The sequence below is a fragment of the Bacillus rossius genome, chromosome 1 (assembly GCF_032445375.1).
Source record: "Bacillus rossius redtenbacheri isolate Brsri chromosome 1, Brsri_v3, whole genome shotgun sequence".
Lineage (NCBI taxonomy): Eukaryota > Metazoa > Arthropoda > Insecta > Phasmatodea > Bacillidae > Bacillus > Bacillus rossius.
This window is the reverse complement of record NC_086330.1, coordinates 108,844,054-108,864,987: the sequence shown is the minus strand read 5'-3', so window position 1 is coordinate 108,864,987 and position 20,934 is coordinate 108,844,054. Positions and strand designations below refer to the sequence as shown.

Sequence of the window (20,934 nt, the reverse complement as noted above, 5' to 3'; positions counted from 1 at the left end):
GTCGTAACCCCCTGGACACCGGTGACCGTTTCCAAGGTCTCTTCGCAAAACGTGTGCACTAAAACTGAGCTCAAGCGCTGCCTAGCGACCGAGTCGCGAACTTCTCCGCTTGCCTGCCCGCTAGGGCGCCAGGGAGCAGCACCTGCTTTGCCTTGAGTTATATGGACGCCGTGGTCGAGTCGATTGTTTTCAACTCAGACCCCCTCCGACAGAGATCGCTACGGTCGCCCAGTGTGGCCAACTTCAAGACTCCTGCTAGAGTTTTTTTTCCGCCCGCATTCGGGCAACTTCGGTATTTTTCGGCGGCCCAGACACCCCCCCCTTCCACCCGTTAGAGCCGGTGGGCACTTTTAATTACGAGACGCTGCTTCCCGCGACACAGACCAACTCGCGTCGCGTCTGCAGACAGACCTCCATCGAGTATCGGCGAATCGGCGAGACTTCATCCGACCGCTAACGACTATGTAGTCGCTTCGTATAAGGGATGCTATCCCTCAAGTTAATTTTAGTAGATTAGTCTGTCTGCATAGTTTAGTTATTTGACTTAGAAATTTTTCTTTTAAATTTATTAATGAAGAAATCATCCGCGTCCTGCCGCGCAATTCGCGAGCTCCAGACCCTGGCTGACTCCACGTTGGCAGCGTGCTGGGCAACTCCCCTGTTTTGGTGAGTGATAATTCGCGACCCCCCTTTCTCCCTTAAATTTCTTTGGGCATTTTCTGCCCCATAGACTGCCTGTATACAAGTTCTAATCAGGTTTGATTTGGACTGTTGCAGACAGGGTTCGATGACGGGGAGAGATTAATTGCTCTCATCTCGTGCCCACCCCCCCCTTCTGTTCCGTGGGTCACATTAGAAGAAACGCTTCTACTACCCGACGTGATCGTTTGAAGACCCCGGGTGGTAATGTAAATTCAACATTTCCCCCTTACCTAGCTACGAACTATTTTTAGCGGATGACCAAACCACCAGCGACCAGTGTTTTTCTCAAGAAAATGTAGAGCGAACAGAACTAATTATCAATGTAATCATCGGATCCATACAACTTTGGGTGTAAAAACTTATAATTCAAATTTTTATATGTCAGACTAAGAATGTAAAGTGTTTAAAGATCCGAGGGCCGGCCCCCATTTTCGTTTTTCCTTTTGTTAATCTTTGAAACTTTTAAAACCTTGTGTGTGTAAAATAATCCAAACAAGATAATTCTTCAGGGCAAATAAAACAGGAAAACTATAGATCAAGTTAATCGTGTAGTTTTTATTTATTGATTTTAACGATCCTCACCAACTTCCTCCTTGCTTGTAACAGGAAGTTCCTAAATATTGTTTGTTCCCCACCTCGTGTCGCCTCTGGTAAATCAATTTATTTTTAACTAATTTTTTGTTTCCAGCAAGTTTCCAAGGCTTTTAATTAATTTAAAATAATTCTTTTTTGAGGCACGAGGGGCGTTACAGCATCATAAACAACATGTCAAAAAATCAAAAATACCCTATTTGATATAATATGTCTAATCTGACTATACTAAAAGAGGTAAGTAGGTTTTAAAACAGAACACTTCTGAATCAATTAGAACTAGAGGTAAGAAACTACTTGGAACAACTTGCATGCAGAGTTCGGTATTATATTAGTTTATGCAAAAAGTTACTTTATTAGGGTTTAAGTTTTGATTTGTTTTAAGAAATTATATCCTCAAAATAATTAAATATGCCATACATTATTTGGTAAGAATAATAAAAATAATAAACCACACATTATCAGCTAAACACTTTGCAAGATATTACCCCTAAGGGGTGTAAAATGATTAAGTTTGGTTTTAAGGGGAAAAAATGCATTCTTTCGAATCTACTAGAAATTAAAAATGAACAAGCATATAGAGTTAAGATTTATTTATTTTCCCCCCCTTTTTTTTTTTCAGAATTTGAAACTAAGGGAGTTGAAAAAGGGGGTACTTTTTTATCATAAAAAATTATAGCTCAATAAAAAATAAAGCTGGATGTAAGAAACTGAGCACGAATAACTTAAATTATTACATAGGTTGTAATGTTGCAAGACCCCTGCCCTCCTAGCTAAATAATACTATTTTCATGAATGTAAATATTTCTTAAAAAAAAGGTCTTTTCAAGGATATTTTACCATTTTTATGTATGTTAGAGTTGATATTTTTCACTTGCTGAATGTTTTAAGAATGTACCTTGTATTTTAAGAGACATTTTCAATTAGTACTATTTTTTATGTAATTATTCACAAAGAAGTCGCTGTACTAGAATTTTACCTGTTTAGGCCTACTTTTTCAGGTTTTTCTCAATAAGTTTAATTTTGTAAAGTAATTCGTATTATGATTATTGTTCTTAATTTTAATTAACGTGTTGCGATATAATTATAGATCACGGGACTGTGTCTGGGCTGGGGTGATGTGTAGAAAGACAGAGGCATAAGAGACATGTAAGTGCAAGTGAGAAAGGAACAGTGATTCCCCAGTAAGAGAGAGACGAAAGCTGGGATTCCCCACTGGTCGTGGGAAATGTGTGATAACTGCTGTCTCACAGTGTGGGAGAGAGAAGGAAAATGTAAAGTCCCTGGCTCTATGGAGAGAAAACTGTTTTCAATGTGTGTTCTGTTTTCTGATTGGCTTGTAACTTGTAGTGTGAATGAAGCGTGCGTGTGATTGGTCGGTGGGGTAATGTGATTTCTCCTCCCTGCGTGGAGGAGACGGTGACAAGACTTCACCAGTCGTCCGTCGATCGCTGCACCTGTAGGTCGCGTTCGGTGGCTTCTCGCCAAAAATGAAGTAATTTGCTGGAGAGATAATTTAACGTTGGTGGTCAGAGCCAGGCCGAGTATTAAGTCAACCTAATTTGTTTTATTTTCTTTCGAACAGTAATAAATTAGAAATTGTGATCACCTTCGTCGGCGTTTTGGCTCGTGGCGAAATTCGTTTTCGCTGGGTGCGGTCATGTTTAAGGCCGCACTATTTTCGTGTACTTGCAGTAAAACATTACTGAAGAACGTTATTTTTTGTTAATTCACATCTCGCAAACTACGGGCATTTTTTGACGGGCAGATGTACGTGGAATGAGTGAGCAACCTCTTTTGGAAGTGTTTGGAATCGTCTGTGCAACATTCTATTTGAAAAAAATAAAAACAACAAAATTACAATCGGCGTTGAACATCTGTTTATTTTTGTATATAACGAACAGTTATATTGTTTGATTTAGAAGTTTTAAAAGTCTACCTCACGGGCAATGAAACAGAGCAGGGGTACATTAGTTTTAACAGCCATAAATTATCTGTCCAAGAAAATTAAGCGGGAGGTATTAAACTGATTAAGAATAACATACATTATGTGATTTAATAGTATGTTTTTTACTTTTACCAATTGCAAAAGGAATGAAAAGGCAGTCAATTTGTTGTTTATATATATATAAAAATCATACCTATGAAATTAATCAAGTGATATGTAACTTATGATGTATGATTTATAAACATGCAAAATTTACAAACAATTTATAACAACTAGCTGAAATTCTTTTTAAGGGGTGAAGGTTTATAAATATAGTTTTAACATTAAAAAAAATATTGCGTGATCAAATCAATCTTAATTTAAGATTTTGGCGATGATTAATTAACATACTTTTAACTAACTTCTCGTATTTAATATTCTCCGATGTATCACCATTTAACATGGGGTAAATATTATTTAAAAATATTTAACAAATTATGGATTCACTAAATCATTATAGAAAAATATATTTTAATTTAATAAAATGTGATTTCAAATCTGCTGTAAAAAAAGAATCTGGGCTAATTTTGGTTTTATTTGGTTAACGGACATTGACATATTTACTAAATCTATAGCTCTGAATTTTCACTGAGGCTTCCCCGTGGGAAAAGAGGAGAGGAGTGAAAAATTTGGGATCTTTCATTATGTAATAATATCAAACATAACTTAAAATCAACAAATACATTTGAAAAGAAATTTGATACCTTTACTCTACATTTAAAAGATGTGATTGTTTAAAAAAAAAAAATTTGTTATCTGTAATAAGGTGAAATTATTTAATTATATTAAGGATAGCTATAACAAAAATAAATGAAAGTATTAACAATGGCATTATCTTAATTAAAATGAAATAGGTACGTGTTTTAATTTTTTTTTAAATTGGCTGCTTAATGAAATGAAAAAAAAGATGTGATTACATTAAGGTAAAATAAATCCTTGAACACACTAAAACCGGAGTTATAAAATCAGATACTTGATCTATATTAAAAATTAAAAAGGCTAATGCATAACCACTTTAGAAAATAACATTCTTAAACAATTTTATTGTGAATTAAATCCTTTATATGCATTAAAATTTATTGTGTCTATTTCTTCAGGAAATTTTTTTTTAGTTAATCACATACTTTTCTAATGATAAATTTTCAGCAATACCCTTAGTTAAAGGAGTGCAGGAGAGAGGAGGATTGAATAAAACGAAGGATGAGGAATGGCGAGGAACGGAGGAAGGCTGACCCAGCAACAGTCTGGAAGCAGTTCATGATGATTATAACCCCGAAATTGCTCGAGCGAAGACACTGGTTATTAGCTAGTATCAAATATAACCATCTATATGTAGTTTTAAGTGGATGTATGATTAGCACACAATCTGTCAAAACTCCTAGATGACAATCATAAGCAAGAGCATAAAAGTTTTAGACGCAACTATACACTGTAATTGAAATATTTTGAAATGGACAAAAAAATTATATTTTATAAAGGAAAATTTGAAATAAGTATTATGGAATTAATTTTTTTTTTATTTCATCACTAGCATCTTAAAAATAACATTCCATTTTAACTTCTAAAGAAAGGCAACCGTAATATGGTTTCAACCATTTTTGTTAAATCTTCATTTAATATTTTAAAAATTGTCTCTGTTTGTTAGTCCATAGCACATAAATAATGGGATATCTTGTTAATAGTGACCATCTGGCACAAATAGTTTCTCCTGTTAAAAAATAATAATTGGTGTTTAGAATTAATGTTTTTTGTTTAAGAATATGAAATTTTTAATAGTACAGTTAAAAAACACTATGTTAGGGTATCAAATATAGTAAAATTAAAGTAATGTTAAAACTTATCATAACTAAAGTTGGTATTGTACTGTTGCCTTCCCTATAGGTTAATTACATAGGCTGTTTGTTCGCTGTTTGCTTAGCATCCAGATGAAGACAAGTCAGAGAGGATAGCATGCTAAAGAGGGAAAAACAACATTACAAAATAAACTTAAATAACACATACAGATATGCATTGGCTACCTGCATTTTAGGGGATTGTGAAATTAACATAATGGTAACAGGGATGTCTGAATAAAATAATCCCTTTTGACACAGCCTACAGGTTTAGGTAGATTTTGAAGTATGTATCTGTTACATAGTATTACATAATATTATTAGTATTACATTAATATTACATAGTACATAACATATTGATGTTGTCCAATATTACAAAATGATCAATTAAATATTTGCTCATTTTCCACGCAGCGAAAATATTACGAATATTTCTAACTCAATGTATCCAGCATTGAATAGTTTAGAACATAGCATTAAATATCTTAGAACAAATTACTTTTTATATGCCAACCAATGTAATTATTTTATTTTTTGGACCTTCAAGCACTATTTGTCATATAATAATTTACTTTGCTGGACGGTATAAGATAATATTAAAATGGTTTGAAAAAAATTCAAACTAATTTGATACTAAGAAAATTTTGAATATTTTTTTATTTTAACCCTTGTTTGTACAGTAATAATTTGTTCCATAAAAAATTGTTTCAGCCAAAGTTTTAGGCGAAGTTTAGAATTCATACAATAAATTATAAACGATTATGATAGTATATCTATTAAAAAAAAGAAATGATTATTTATTACTTTCAAACCTTGTTGTTTCCACCCCTTGCAGTAATGATTGGGTAAACAAAAATTTATTTTAACAATAATTTTAGTCAATATTTAGACAGTTAAGCAAAAATAAGAATGGAGTTGATAGTGTACCAGATAGGGAAGTTTATTTTCTCATTCCAACCCCAGGTTTTTTCAACCCTTTGCATTAATGGTTTATATTATTGAAAATTGTTTCAGATAAAAGTTTTGGATTATAAATTATAATATTTAAAAGCATTTTGAATGGATTTGATAGTGTGCCTACTAAGGGATTTTTTTTTCCCAACCACTGTTTATCCCACCCCATACAGTCATGGTAGATCAAATAAAAAATTATTTCAGACAAAAGTTTATAGATAATAATTCAGTTTTTACAATAAATTAGAACAAAATTGATAATACACATGGTACAGAAATTATGAATTTTTAAAATTCAACCCTTATTTTTTTCAACCTCATGCAGCAATGGCTCATTTACCAAAAATTGTTTCAGGCAAAAGTTTTAGATAAAAATTATAAGATTTACAAACAATTACGAAGGGAGTAATGATTTTTTTTTGTCCTCCAACCCTTGTTTATTATACCCCTTGCAGTTATGGTTGGTCAATGTTTCAATGGTCATATCAAAAACTTCTTCAGACACAAGGTTTTTAGTATTAATGAGTTATACATTTAACGGATGTAATATTTTCCATATTATGGGAGTTACAGCAATTTTTGTGTTTACAAAAAACTTCCCCATTTCTACCTCTTTCGTCAGATATTGCCCATTAACAAACTCTACCGAGATTTTCATGTATTAGATTTTATGTATCATTTTGGAAGTTATTTGTGAAAAATTGCTACAGTTATCGTGTCAACAAAATTGTGATATATATATATATATATATATATATATATATACACACACACACACACACACATATACATATACACACATATATATATATATATATATATATACATACATACACACACAAACACAAACACAAACACACACATACTTTTGAGTTGACGATGGACCATGAAAAGAAAAACCATATATAAATTTTCCAAAAGTTGCACAATGGTAACAACTACAATAGGTATTATTTCTTTGAAAACTACTTAAAAGCTCAGAAGTAATTCTGGTTTATTACCAATAGCAATAGTCCTTTTTGGCAGTTTGGTTAAGCAGACATAAAAGCATTAAAAACAACTAGTGAAATCTGATTCTCCAATAAAATTGTATAAAAAAAACTGGCCAGTGCACATGATTTTCTTAGATTACATAGTTTGACTGATTATAGTCAAAATAAATTTATTCTATAGGTAGAGTTCATTTGAGATATTTTTACTGTCCAAAAAGCTGTACCATTTCAACCAAACATAGTTGAAATCAAACTATAACAGGTTAGGTCACATTTTGTAGAACTTAGCTGGTACTGTATGCCAAACATGTGATGAGTGTGTGTTTGTGTGTGTGGTGATTTGGTTTTGGAAGTTGAGCGCTAATCAGTGAGAATCACTGCTAACTACACGCTCCTGGTAGTCGTACATCTTTCGAGGACTCGGAGAAGACAACCTGTTCAGAAATAGGGAGATCCTAGATGGGGAAACCCACACATAACGTGGGTACATCCAAGAGATAATGTATAGTGGCGAGAAGAGAAACACAAATTTCGGTGAATTTTGGCAAAAAAGAAACCAGAAAAAAAAATATATGTCCAACCAAATGTAAAAGGCGACGAGAAATTAAATTCCGAGATTATAGGAATTACATTCTGATTTCTGTCCGATGTTGTACTCGTAAATTGATAGATGCGGATACTTTGGACTGTACTTAGCCAAAGTAACACAGAGACTGCCTCCGTGGGCTAGAGACAATAAAGTAAAAAATACATTCCCACAGAGGGGCTAAAGAAATGGAGAATAAAATAGGGTGTGAGAGGATTCAAAATGGCATAGTGGCAGGACTGAGAGGTGGCGCTCCGCTCTGCACATGAGGGGGGGGGGAAAGAGATTAAAGTCATACTCAGAGCACGGAGTGAGACATAGGACTGGAGCGGGTTTAAAGAGAGGAGTGCCCTGCTAGGGGCGCTACAGAGAACTTTGTTCAGTACATAGTGTGTGTAACAATTGTTGCATAGGGATCAAGTTAGGGGATAGCAGTCAATGGCCGGAGGAAAAAGTGGAGGGAGTACAGCAACATTCGAAACGCAAGTCCTTGCAAGCTCGAAAGGACTTGAAAGTGAGACCGGGGCGTGATGAAAAAATACAACGAGCCGTCATGTTAGACGACCACGGTCGTGTCTGCACTGGAGGGTAGGCACACTCGCTATCACGTCTTTACCTGAGCGCAGGTGCGGGTAATAGGAAGGCACGGGAATGAAAATCAGGAAGGGGTACCGTTGATCGATGGCGGCAAGGCATGGAGATGTTGGGCCTGTGGGCAAAGGTCCCACAAAGGGTTAAAAACTGTCCCAAAATTTAAAAAAAAATAAGCATTTTTAGCTTAAAGAAAACTAATGCTAAAATATTAACGTATATGTACAATAAATAAAATAAGTAAATAAGTGGCACAGTGTAAAACAAATATACTTTTTAAATGTTGTTAACAAGTCGTATGGTATAAATTTGGCAACAGTGGGCGCCACGACGTGTGTGGTTGCACAGGGTGTACGAGCCTGAAGTGCTGCAGTCGCTGAGCAGCCACTACGACCGGCAGGAGCCTCTGCCGCGCGAAGCCGTGGACAAGCTGTGCCAGCTGCGCCAGCACCTGGCGGGCTACGAGCTGTGCCAGGAGCTATACCTGGCCACGCTGGACCTGCATCTGCACTGCAGGTGTGCGTCTGGCATGCTTGTGAGCTGTACACACGTGCGGACATCAGCTTCTTTAGTCTGAATGTGAATTGTGAATTACTGAATTAAAGTAATATCTTTTTTAAATTAAATATTTTAGTAACAGATGGGCTAATCAGGTCCTCAGTATCCTAAATATTTAATATTTAAGGAAAAAGATTCAATGTAAAATATTTATGGAAGGAAAAATTCAGAAATTTTGACTTGTGAATTATAATTTGTATTTAGTCACCATCTACAATGATCTGAGATTGTGTGTTCAGAATTTGAGGGAACATTTTTGACACAAATGAAATCAATATTAGGAATGGTCCCAGTCAAATCCTAGAACCCTAGAATCTCTAGTATTTTGAAAATTTGAGATTTGAGGTCAAAGATAAGAAAAATATTGGAAGAAATTAGTAAATTTAAATAATTCAACACCGACAAGTCTGAAGTTTACTAGGTCTATTTTGTTCTTCATATTGTTCCTATTACTATTCCTCCAAGATATTTCATATTATATAAATAAAATTATAATATGTATTGATTCTGAAAAAATTGTAAAACAATTTTATTTGATTGTTTGTTTCAATACCATGGTTAATATTAGGGATGGGACGATTCCAAAATTTTCGATTCCGATACCCGATTATCGATTCCTTAAAAAATCCTTCGATTCTCGATACTCGATACTCACCTAGTTAACTTAATATTAAATAATTCAAATTCTATTTGCAACATTTTTTTTTTCAGCTTTCAATACATACATGATGTAGCATACATCATAAATTCATATTTATCAAATTTGAGTACACAACTAAGTTATTTTAATTAACTCATATAAATGTTTACATCATTAGAAGTTAATGGCTCATATGTCAAAGGGGTCAAACTAATATAAAATTTGTTTTGTAATACGGAATAAACTATAAAAAAAAAAAATAAGCTTTCCTTGACCAGTATAAATTATTTTCGTTCATACAACTTGCCTAACTTAGAGAAGGGTACAAATTAACTAAAAAATTTGGAAATGAAACAATAACAAAATTAAGCAACAACTAGAGAACTTGCAAATGAAAGTGTTGTACTTGATTGTGGTATTTCGGCATTAAGTTACATTTAAGAAACACAAATTCATTCGTTGTTATTTCGGCGTTGTGGTAACGACCCAACAAAATCTATAAAACACTGACCAACTAATCATCATCGTCACACCATTCGAAAATGAATGTTTGTTTACATTTTTCCGCTTTTTGGCGCGATTTAAAATGCTTGTGCTGCCCCGTACGGCTGGGTGACGAAGTAGCATGGTTCGCCCGATAAAGGTGGGTTTACGATTGAAAATTAAGAATTAAGACTTAAGACTTAGTCATGTACTTACCATATGACTCTATGTAAACTAGTGGAATGGTTTATGATTGTCGTGTGTGAATTTTGACGGGTCGTGTGCGAACCATATGATGACTTAAGACTTAACAGAAATGGTTATATTTTATATTTTTCATTAAGACTTAAGGGAAGCGACCAATCACAACAAACCGGAACCTTTCAACCGGAAGTTTGTCTTATTATTGGACCGAGCGAGGCAGTATTTTGGGTTAGAATTCGTATATTTGTCATTTGTATACATCATCCATTTCGAAAAATAGATATCCCATTTGTCAATAACCTATTTCAAACCTGCTTCTCCGTTTCGAACAATGGCCGACCATGTGTTTTGTGCTGTGATTGGTTAGAATTAACGACGTCTATGTCAATCATAAACTGGAAAATGTAGTTATGACTTAATCGTGTGCTCGATGTTAAGTTATATTTCTTAAGGAAATCAATCGTAAACCCAGCTTTAAGGAAATCAATCGTAAACCCAGCTTAGATCTGCTTGATACTACGACGCTGTTCCAACTATATGCCAGCGCCCCCGGCTAACGTAGTATGGCCACTCACGTAAGGCTGTTCCAAACACCGTTCGCCCAATCATCTGCTTACTTTTGTATTTATTTGGTGTCGCTGTTCCAAGCTGACGTTAGTGCCCCGAGCGGTGTGCCTAGACTTTAAAACTTCGCCTGTTTGTCTTATCTATCTAAACATTATGCTGGAAAAGAAAATAAACGCCGTAGTTTTGCGTATTTTTACAGTATATTTTTGGGTTTAACATTTTAACGTGAGCGTGTGTAAGCTTTTGTTTGCTTTAGTGCATTTATGATTAATGTTCAGTGGTGGCCATGTTGCGGTGTTTGTTTACCAGTGACGAGACAAGTCTTTTACCCAATATTTAAATTTCCCGTAAAAACATTGCGATTTCACGTTTTAATACTAAATTTCGTGGAAAAACGCTGTGTTGTGGCGATTTCACGTAAAAACTGTATTTTACTGTGATTTCGCGTTTATCTTCGTTTAATCGCGATCGCGAAAAGAACAGGCTCCTACTAATACGCAGTGATAATTTTTTTTAAAATAATTTTTGTACTTTGACTTGTGTATAACATCGACCCAAGTTTTAGATATTGTTTATTTGGGGAAATATGACTGTTATATATGCGTCTAGTCAGTCAAAACCCCACTCAAAGAGTCGTTAAATAATTGTATCTGACAGATTTGCAATGTTGTGAAATGATTTTTTTTGCATCATGCGGAATTGACTTTCATCATCGATTCTCGATTATCGATTATTTAAGTAGAATCGGTAGGTATCGTTGAAATTGGGAATCGGTTTTCCCATCCCTAGTTAATATTCTTTATTTTATTCTAGATTCAGATTCAAGGGGTTGATTCGAGGTACTCTTTGGGATTAAAATTTCAGATTTGGATTTGAAAAAATTGGGGTGACCATCACTAATTTTAACAAATATTGTGTTTCACATTAATACCTAATTTAAAATACTACTATAATACATCTATTAAAGAAGTATGCTTTCAAATTTGTAGGGATGATTTTTACAGTGTTTGCAAGCAGCTTGTAGTTTGCTTTTCTTGTTTTGAACTTATGAAAAAATTTCTGCACTACAGGTTGTTTTCTTGTTTTCTAGTCTGAACTTAAGTAGTTCAGCTGTTCACTTTGCCTATGTTGAAATCAACTCAATTAGTTAAATCTTGATCATTACCCTGGGATGCACACAGTTATTTTGTACAATGTCTATTAACCTCAATTTTGATCTTTACACATACGTATTAAATAGATTCACTACACTTCAAATACAAATCAAAATTTGTTATTTTGAAATGTAAAGTGTTTGAAATTCAATATGAATAATACATTATTAATTTTGATATTTTAAATTTTCAGTATTCGTACAGGCCTCCAGAACTGTCTGTTCAGCTGATGTAAACAAAACCATGTGGGTTTGTTTACAAATTGTTCTAAGAAGCACGTGGTTTTGTTAAAATCCTATAGTGTTTAGTTTCTGATGATGAAAATGTTGAAATGTGGTTCTAATGAAATTTCACTTTTATTGCATTTTAACTTGAACATACAAAGTGGTACAAGATTTTATAACATCAGCATGCACCAACTACATGGTGCCTTGACATACTATTTCTTGAATGTTCTAATGGCAAATAAACCATTCAATGTTGGCCGAAAAAATTTTACTATGCATCTTGCATGCGTGTAGCAACTGAAGCTGCTGCCCTCCCCACTTTGTAAATGGTATTATTAAAGATTTATTAGGTTTTTATAGTCAGAAATAATAATAGGTTAGGTTTTTTGGCAGGATGAAAATAACAGCTGTTTATCCTTTTGAGAAGTATTTGTGCATTTGCAACATGTTTTATGAACATATTTTATGTTTTTTTAATGGGTTTTACATATGTATTTCTGATAATTTTTTCACTTTATTGTATAAAATATATTTGAATTTTTTTTTCCTTGGTTAAGATTTTGGGTGTGTTCACATAATTTTCTTTTATATTTTTTTGTATGGTTCTTTGCCTGAAAGCGGAATGATGCAACATCTCATGACATAGAATTAAGGTTAGAAAGAGAGAGTGACTGTCATGTGAATCCTATAAGCGTGGGAAAGACTTGTGAGTTGGTTGAAATGCTGTTGCTATGTGCCTGTGATTGGCTGATTTTTCTATGTGTATGTGTTATGTCATTGGTCAAAAGTTTAAGCTGCTCTGTGATTGGGTGTTGATGGCATCATAAGTGCAGATTTTTCCCAGTGTGCAAGAAGCTGGATTCGTAGGTCGCCATGTTAGTCATTACTGGGGCATCTGCGAGAGTGGTTTTGTTGAGTGGTGGCTCACCAAATTAATGTATTGGAGAGAATAATGTCAGGCTGGTGGACCAGGCTGTGCTGTTGAACAATTTTTAGAAATTGTTCGGTAACAAGAATTCCATGACAACAGGTACCTTTATAGTAGATTGATGGCCATGACTAGGGTTAGGAGTTTTCCACGATTCCGCGATCGCGGAATATTTCGCAGAATTACAAGAGTCCCGCATAATCGCAGAAACATCGCAGAATCACCAATTTTGCTGTACCTTTTATGTCCATTTTGAGTGCAGTAATAATGCGTTCAAGGGTTATGTTATCCCAAATAATATCTTATTATGGGCAGAGTGAATAATTTCCAAACATTGTATAAAACATAGGTTTTCGTAATTAATGCGGCAATGCCGTTAAATAATACAAGTTTGAATTACCAAAATATTATCACTTACGTACGGCAAAATAAATTTCGTTTGCAGAGAATCCAAAGATAAGATTATAAGATGAGCAGCACATTGAGCGAGCGATCCTACCGGCATTTATGAAAGGACTGTAGGCACAGTCGATGGAAATATGTGCGCATCAAGCGATTAATCGATCGTTACATGGCTTCGAATACGAAAGAATGACCTTATGGCCGTTGGCGCAAGCTGTAGGCCACACAGCATATTAAAAAAAATAAATATATATATCGTGATCCACCAAAGTAAATAAAAATGTCTTTGAGTAAATACGTTTTTAAAGAAGCCAGCGGGGGAAAATCGCATGTGGGAAACAAGTCTGCGGCAGATAGAGCTAAGGAATTTCCAAGTGTGTTACATAGTGATGGTGGTAAACTCTTTTGCTCTATTTGCAATGTGTTATTGGACCATAAACGGCTCTCCACGATTAAGGATCATTTAAATTCTCAAAAACATAAAGCCAGGTCAGTGCAACATACCTCACGTTTGGCAGGAACCTCCAAGCAAACAACAATTGGTACTTCCTTCAAAAAAGAAAGTTTGTCTGCTGAACGAAAAATTGTGTCCCAAGATCTCGTGAAAGCATGCGTCAGTGCTAACATACCACTGACAAAACTTGACAACAGTGAGTTTCGTTCATTTTTGAACAAGCATGTTGTAAATGGTGGCTCTATTCCAAGTCACTCACAGCTGCGTAAAGAGCACCTTCCTGCTTTGCATGCGGAGTACCAAGGGAAGTTGATGTCTGAATTGGAAGGGAAACAAATAGCTATTGTAACTGACGAAACAACTGATGTTGAAATGCGGTATGTTTTGAACATTATTTTCATACCTTTGAATGTACATGAAGGTAAACTTCAACCATTTCTTGTGGATACAGTCTTGTTGGAAAAAACCAATAGTTGTACTGTGGCTCAAAGCGTTATAAAAGCAGTGTCAAATTATAATATTGACTACAATAATGTTTTAGGGTTTGTTACTGATAATGCAGCTTATATGCTGAAGGCATATAAAGATACACTGAATGGAGTTTTTCCTCACTGCATCCACATTACTTGTATTGCACATATACTGTCATTGGTTGGTGATGTTTGGAGAAAGACATTCAAAGACGTTGATGCATTTGTGAGTGCAATGAAAATGTTATTTTGTAACGCACCAGCCAGGAAAGCAAGGTTCATGAACTACCTGAGAGATAGAGGTCTGGAAGTAAAAGCACCTGTTATTCCAGTTATTGTTCGTTGGAACTCATGGTTTCAGGCAGTAATGTACCACGATAAAATTACACTTGAAGTCTATAGGTCATTTCTGGAGGAAGAACTGCAACATACAAGTGTTCCATCTAATGCTTTGGCACATGTTGTTGATTTTATGCAAAATGATGTCAACCAGAAGAAACTATCAGCTTGTTTGAAGTTCATTGCTGAAATGTGTCAGAAAATTGTTCAACTTCTGACAGAGTTTGAAAGTCAGAGTCCCAAGGCAACAGAAGTGTATGACACCCTAGTAGATTTGAAGGCTTACCTTGAACTTCAGTCAAAAGCAGACCACTCCCATTACTTGAAAGAAGTGCCTGCTGAAAGTTCAGTTTCTGTAAAACAGCTATTCAAAATTGTTTTTGTTAGCTCGTTGGAAAAATTGGCGAAATATCAGTCAGCACAGGGTCAACCTGGTTGGAATTTTTTGAAATATGTGAGAATATTTTCTCCTAATAAAGCTCTTCTGCTGTCACACAATTTTAACAATTATGTCAGTGTATTGTCACTTCTAGCATCTTGTGGTGAAGTAGAGTTTGCTACTTACATTGGAATCTTAAGAGACTCAGATTGTTTAGATGTAGACCCATTCCAGTTTTGGGACAGTAAAGGGCAGGTGTCCAGTTCTGGCAGGTATAGCAAGGGCTTATTTATGCATGCCTACCAACAGTGTTGATTGTGAAAGAAGTTTTTCTTTTTATAAGGACATTCTTTCAGACAACAGGCGTAATCTGTTACCAGAAAATATTAAGATGCTCAACATGTTGCATTTCAATACCAGCCTTTATAAAGAATAGATAGTTCACAAATGCTCAGTTGTTTGAACTTTTGAACACAAGAATATGATTAATGATGTATTTCAACATTTGTATAGTGCCTTACATTAGGTAGGAATTTCACATGTATAGAAATAATATAATTCCCTTTAGTTAGACTTTTTTAGGTTGTATATACATGTTTCAAACGTTATAAACAATTTTTAATAAATTGCAGAACTTTACATTTTTTATTGCAGAATTTCTTGTTTTCTATCGCAGAATTTGTGTTTCACTATCGCAGAATTTTGGCCTTTGGTGTGCAGAAAACTCCTAACCCTAGCCATGACAAGCAGACAGTGGTCTCTCGGTCATTGGTACCGTGCGTTGTAAGCAACCACAGATTTAATTGACAAACATTTTTTAATATTGTGCCTAAGTAAGGAACCAAATTTTTGTGCAATTAAAGTTGTTATTTTTCTGCAAATTTTATTTTTCGTGTACTTGTTTTTGAGGTTGGAAGATGGTGGCCATTATCACGTGGAATTTTTTGTGGAGAATAATAAAAAGCCATAAAAACAGTAACAGTAGTCTTAGAGACTTTATTTCAGTAATTAATTATCAACAGTAACATTTTTGTTCTGGGACTTAATATTTCAACATTCAATCAAAATTACTTGAAGTGTTTATATATTTGCAGTTCAGATTAATGCTACTTGGTGAAGTCTGGATCATCACAGTATGTTTAGTTACAGTCAGTTCGGGTGCAGGAATGCATCCAGCTATTTAATAAGTACATGCCATTTTGTATTTGACATATGCATCTGTATTTTGTGTGTCTGTACATATGTACTGATGTTACCCTTGATATTTCATGTGTTTCTAAACTTGAGTTTCTAAAGTTGGTTAATTTTTTCATAACTAAAAAAAAAGTATTGAATTCAGAGAAATTAACTATCACAAAATGAAATGTATGAAGTTCCCACCTCCCTTGTAGGATTCACTGCCACAGACAGTGCCTTCCAGGTCTGTCTGTCTGTACTTGCGTGTGCGAACAGTTGGTTCCTGATTCCATGAGCCCTTCAGAGAGTACAACTCAGTGCCTTCTTTTTTAAAGGATTTGTGTCCTTCTGTTAATACTGGTTTGTGACTTCTGACGGGTCACTTGTATTCTTGTGTTCATTGTACAAAACTGTGAAATAATTGTAAACTAGCTGATATGCTCGAGCTTTGCCACGGCAGTCCACAGGCCAGAGACACTCGCATTGCTCGTTATACATGCCCCTCCCTTAGGGTCTGCCACTGCCGAACCTCAAACCAAAAGAAAAAAAATTGAATTTGAAACTCAACTAATGGAACAAAAAAAATTGTTAGAACTAAGATAACTATAACAAATATTGGATTCAACAATTTGCTAAGGGCCTTCAAGTTCACATTTATTTAACCAACACTACCTAGCTGCAGTACCCGGCATTGTCCGGTTAGGCTGCGTGTACACATTGCGTTGGTCGACGTCCGTTGCTGCGGTGAAACCAACGGACGTTGATCTGTACTCGTGTTCCCACATACAGCGGTAGCGTTGTGCTTGCATTCGATCGTAAGTCATGGAGCGTGTAAGAGTAGTGTGCTTGGCGGAGAGTCTAGGTTTGCTAGACAAACCTCGAAACAAAAGAAAATACTGGGTGCATCCGTACAACAAAGAGAGAGCATCTTCTAACAGGTTCAGATCGTTTTTTGAAGAAGTTAGGAAGCACGAAGATAAATTTTTTAGTTACTACAGAATGTCAGTCAAATCATTTGACGAACTTTTGGAAATCGTGCGACCTCAAATTACCAAGATGGATACATGTTGGAGAAACCCATTAACTCCTGAAGAAAGACTTTCAATAACACTAAGGTAGGTAACAAACTTTATTAATATTTAAGTGATTGTGAACAATTTTGCACATTACAGCTGCAAGGGTTATTTCAGATATCTGCACTGCTATGATGGGACATGAAATCAGGCGATGGTGTAGGTTCCGAAACACTGTATGATGGTGAGGGTCGGTACTCAGGTGAAGTGTCATGTTGGCTGCTTGAGGCTACGGGATTTTGAAAAGGGTGAAGCTGAAAGGTGAGCTGTTGTGATGGAGGGGCGGTTGCGACGTGTGCAGCCCTTTCATATGTCGTCGAGGGTCGGGACAAGTTGAAGGTGTGCTGATGGCTAGTTTGGAATGTTGGATGGGCAGTAGGCGCTGTTTTTTCCTTAACTGAAATCATGAAATTTATAATGTGTTGTTGAAACCTGAGTTTTTCAATATCACTTAACGATTTGTACATGGGAAGCAGTGAAAGGAGATACATTTTATCTGGGTCACTTGTATCTTCGGGCTGGTTAAGTTTGTTTAGAAGTTCTGTTTGAAATTTCGTCATTATTGTATTTTGTTGCGGCCGGCGGTGTTTGAAAGTTTCTTCTCGATGAACGGACGATGAGGAGGCAGAAGTGGATGTGCTTTGTGATACATTTGATGTTTCTTGGTTGCCGATTTCTGTTGGCGTGTCTTGGTCTTGTTCGCCCAGCTCGTCTTCTGTCATGTTACCGGTAGTTCTGAAAATAAAAGCATAGCACAAGTTGTAAAATAAAATTGACGTATAGATATTGAGGGGACCGCCTTCGTAGGGATACGTCCGCTGTATTAAGCCAAAAAGTAGTTCGGAGTTAAGGGTGGTACTGGCATATGTGCCAACAACAGTTTCATAGCCTCTAAGCGCGGAGCTCTGTTTGCGTGTAGTGTTTTCGTAATCCATGTTTTGTACGGGATTTTATTGTTGCACTAATTTGACAAAACATTGAAGCATGTTCGTTGAGTGGTTTCATACAGTATTTCAATGGCAAGCTAACTGTAATTCATTCTGTACTTTAATGCAAGGTAACTTTAATTCATTAAGTATTTTAATTCGTTAAGTACTTTAATGGCAAGCTGCGCCTCTAAAACTGTCTTTTCCTGGTGAAAAACTGTAACAATACCGAAGCTTTCGAGAGACGTGCAGTAGTACAGTAAACTTTAATCTGTATTATATAAATTACTTTTGAAAACATCCGATAATACGAAATACGAATTACTGCACTGTTATGTTCTAGGAAGGCGAGCCTCTTAATAATCATTACAATTTTATATTTCGTAGCAATAGTTCAACTTACCTCCTTTTCTGAAGAGAATTAAGCAAAACCTGAAGAGCATCGGCAAATACATATTTCCTTTTCTTCCCTCCCGGTGCTCCGCTTTTTTCTGCATTGATAGAGCGGACGAAATTGTCTCTTATATTTCGCCACTTGTTTTTGATTTCGGTAACTGCAACAAAAGGAAAAAAAAAAAAACACTCACAATTTTTGTGAAACATGTGAAGGAAGCACATGGTTGAATCAGCTCTATATTTTTGATTGCCAGTATTCATATAAATAGTGTATTGTTTCAATTAACCATTGTTCGTAGTGCATCCTCTATAGTATGGACAGTAACCGTAAACATTTAGCATTGTTCGGTCAACAGTGTGTATTATGATACCATTAAGAACTACAACTAATAAAGATAACTAACGTACTGATTGTTTCGTGTCAGAGATTTATAAGGAATTAAATTTTTCAATGTGACGTTACAGTCATTTCTTTATATTTGTTGCAGGTACCTGGCGGCTGGAAGCACCTACGCTTCCCTACAACTTGAATACTTAGTTGGGAAAACAACTATTTCTAAAGTTGTCGCCGAAACTTGCCAAGTAACCTGGGATTGTTTGCATTGCACGGAAATGCCCGAACCAACAGTGCAGCAGTGGATCGAGATCGTTGACAATTTCTACAGGAAGACTAATTTTCCCAACTGTGCAGGTGCGGTAGATGGGAAACACATACGGTGTATTAAACCTTGCAGATCGGGGTCGAAGTACTTTAATTATAAAAAATACTTCTCAGTCGTGCTGATGGCAGTTGCGGATGCTGATTTACGCTTTGTTGCTATAGACGTAGGGGCATATGGACAAGAAGGAGATTCAACAGTTTTTAGAGATACTGTTCTTGGTAAAAAGTTGTTTTCAGGTACATTGAATTTACCACCTCCAAAATGTTTGCCAAACACCTATTTTAAACCACAGCCTTTTGTCATGGTTGGTGATGAAGCATTCAGACTTCATACAAATCTTCTTCGCCCCTACCCACAGCGTAATCTCGATGCCCGTAAAAGGGTTTTTAATTACAGGTTATGTCGCTGCAGAAGATACGTGGAATGCGCATTCGGGGTGCTCGCTAATAAATGGCGTGTTTTGGACACCCCAATACTGTTGCATCCTGACAATATTGACAAAGTAGTAAAAGCGTCTTGCGTCCTGCATAATTTTGTGCGCAAACGAGACGGTGTTAATTGTGAGGACTCCGAATCACATACGTTCGTGGATGTCAGTGATTTCGGACGTAATGCTTATGATCAAGGTGTAGGCGTTAGGGACTTTTTTGCTGATTATTTTATGGGACCAGGAGCAGTCCCTTTCCAAAAGCCCTATATGTTCTAAATGCCTTTTATGGACTCCACACAATGTGTCTAATGATGCAGTTTGTTCGTCGTAATGTTTGTTCCAAACACTGTTTCCTGAATTATCTGTGTGTGTTAAATAATTAACAAAATGTACTCATTGCAAAAACGATACATTAAAGAAACAATTGTAACAATATCACATAATTATGCTGTAACATATATAGGCCTAATAATAACATTTACGACAATACAAATAGTGTGTTTTTCTTACCTTTTGTTCTTTTCTCCGATTGAGACAGTTGTTCCCAATTATCAACCAGTTCTCCTGCCACTGTCAACCAACACTTCTCTTTAACTGTTAAGTCTTTAAAAAACTCGTCAGTTTTGTCCCAAAGCGGAGGAGTATCTTGAACCAATGCTATCAACTTGTCACAATCCATAGCAGACAAAAATAAATTGCAGGCAGTTGTATCGACGCAGGCCGTTGAACGTGTACTGTGGGAACAGATCCGTCTGTTTGTTTGTGTCCTACCCCCACGCATCACGGTGCGGTGGACGTTGGCACCGCGACAGTCGCCGGTAGGAAATCCCCAACGGCCGGTAAAAACACGCAACGGCGAGTGTGGGAACGGCCACACTGATATCTACGTGTTTACTCCTGTTCTCCGTCACCGCACCGCAGCAACGGACGTCGACCAACGCAATGTGTACACGCAGCCTTAGGAACATAATATTATTATGATCTTAGATTTATATTGAGTGGTTGATCGTTTGTGGTTATTTAAATTCAAGCCAACTTCACTGGAAATTGCAATTCATTTAAAATTAAGGGCATTTTGGTTTAAACTAAATGCATTCACAATATTAATAAACAGTTTTCCCTTTTTCTTTGCCGGTTATTGCACTTGCTTCGATGATGTTATTCTTCAAACTTTTTTTTACAGAGTCTTGTGCCATTACATAATTTCAACAAATTAAGATTCCGCATAAAA

General features: G+C 35.8%; 1 protein-coding gene across 1 annotated transcript in view; it reads left to right on the top strand.

Moving 5' to 3' along the window:
• LOC134541904 (oligopeptidase A) overlaps positions 1 to 20,934 on the top strand; it is an 86,271-nt gene that overhangs the window by 47,331 nt on the left and 18,006 nt on the right. The window contains exon 12 of the mRNA XM_063385647.1: positions 8,584 to 8,751. Within this exon, the coding sequence (XP_063241717.1) occupies positions 8,584 to 8,751 (168 nt within the window). The remainder of the gene's footprint in view (positions 1 to 8,583; positions 8,752 to 20,934) is intronic.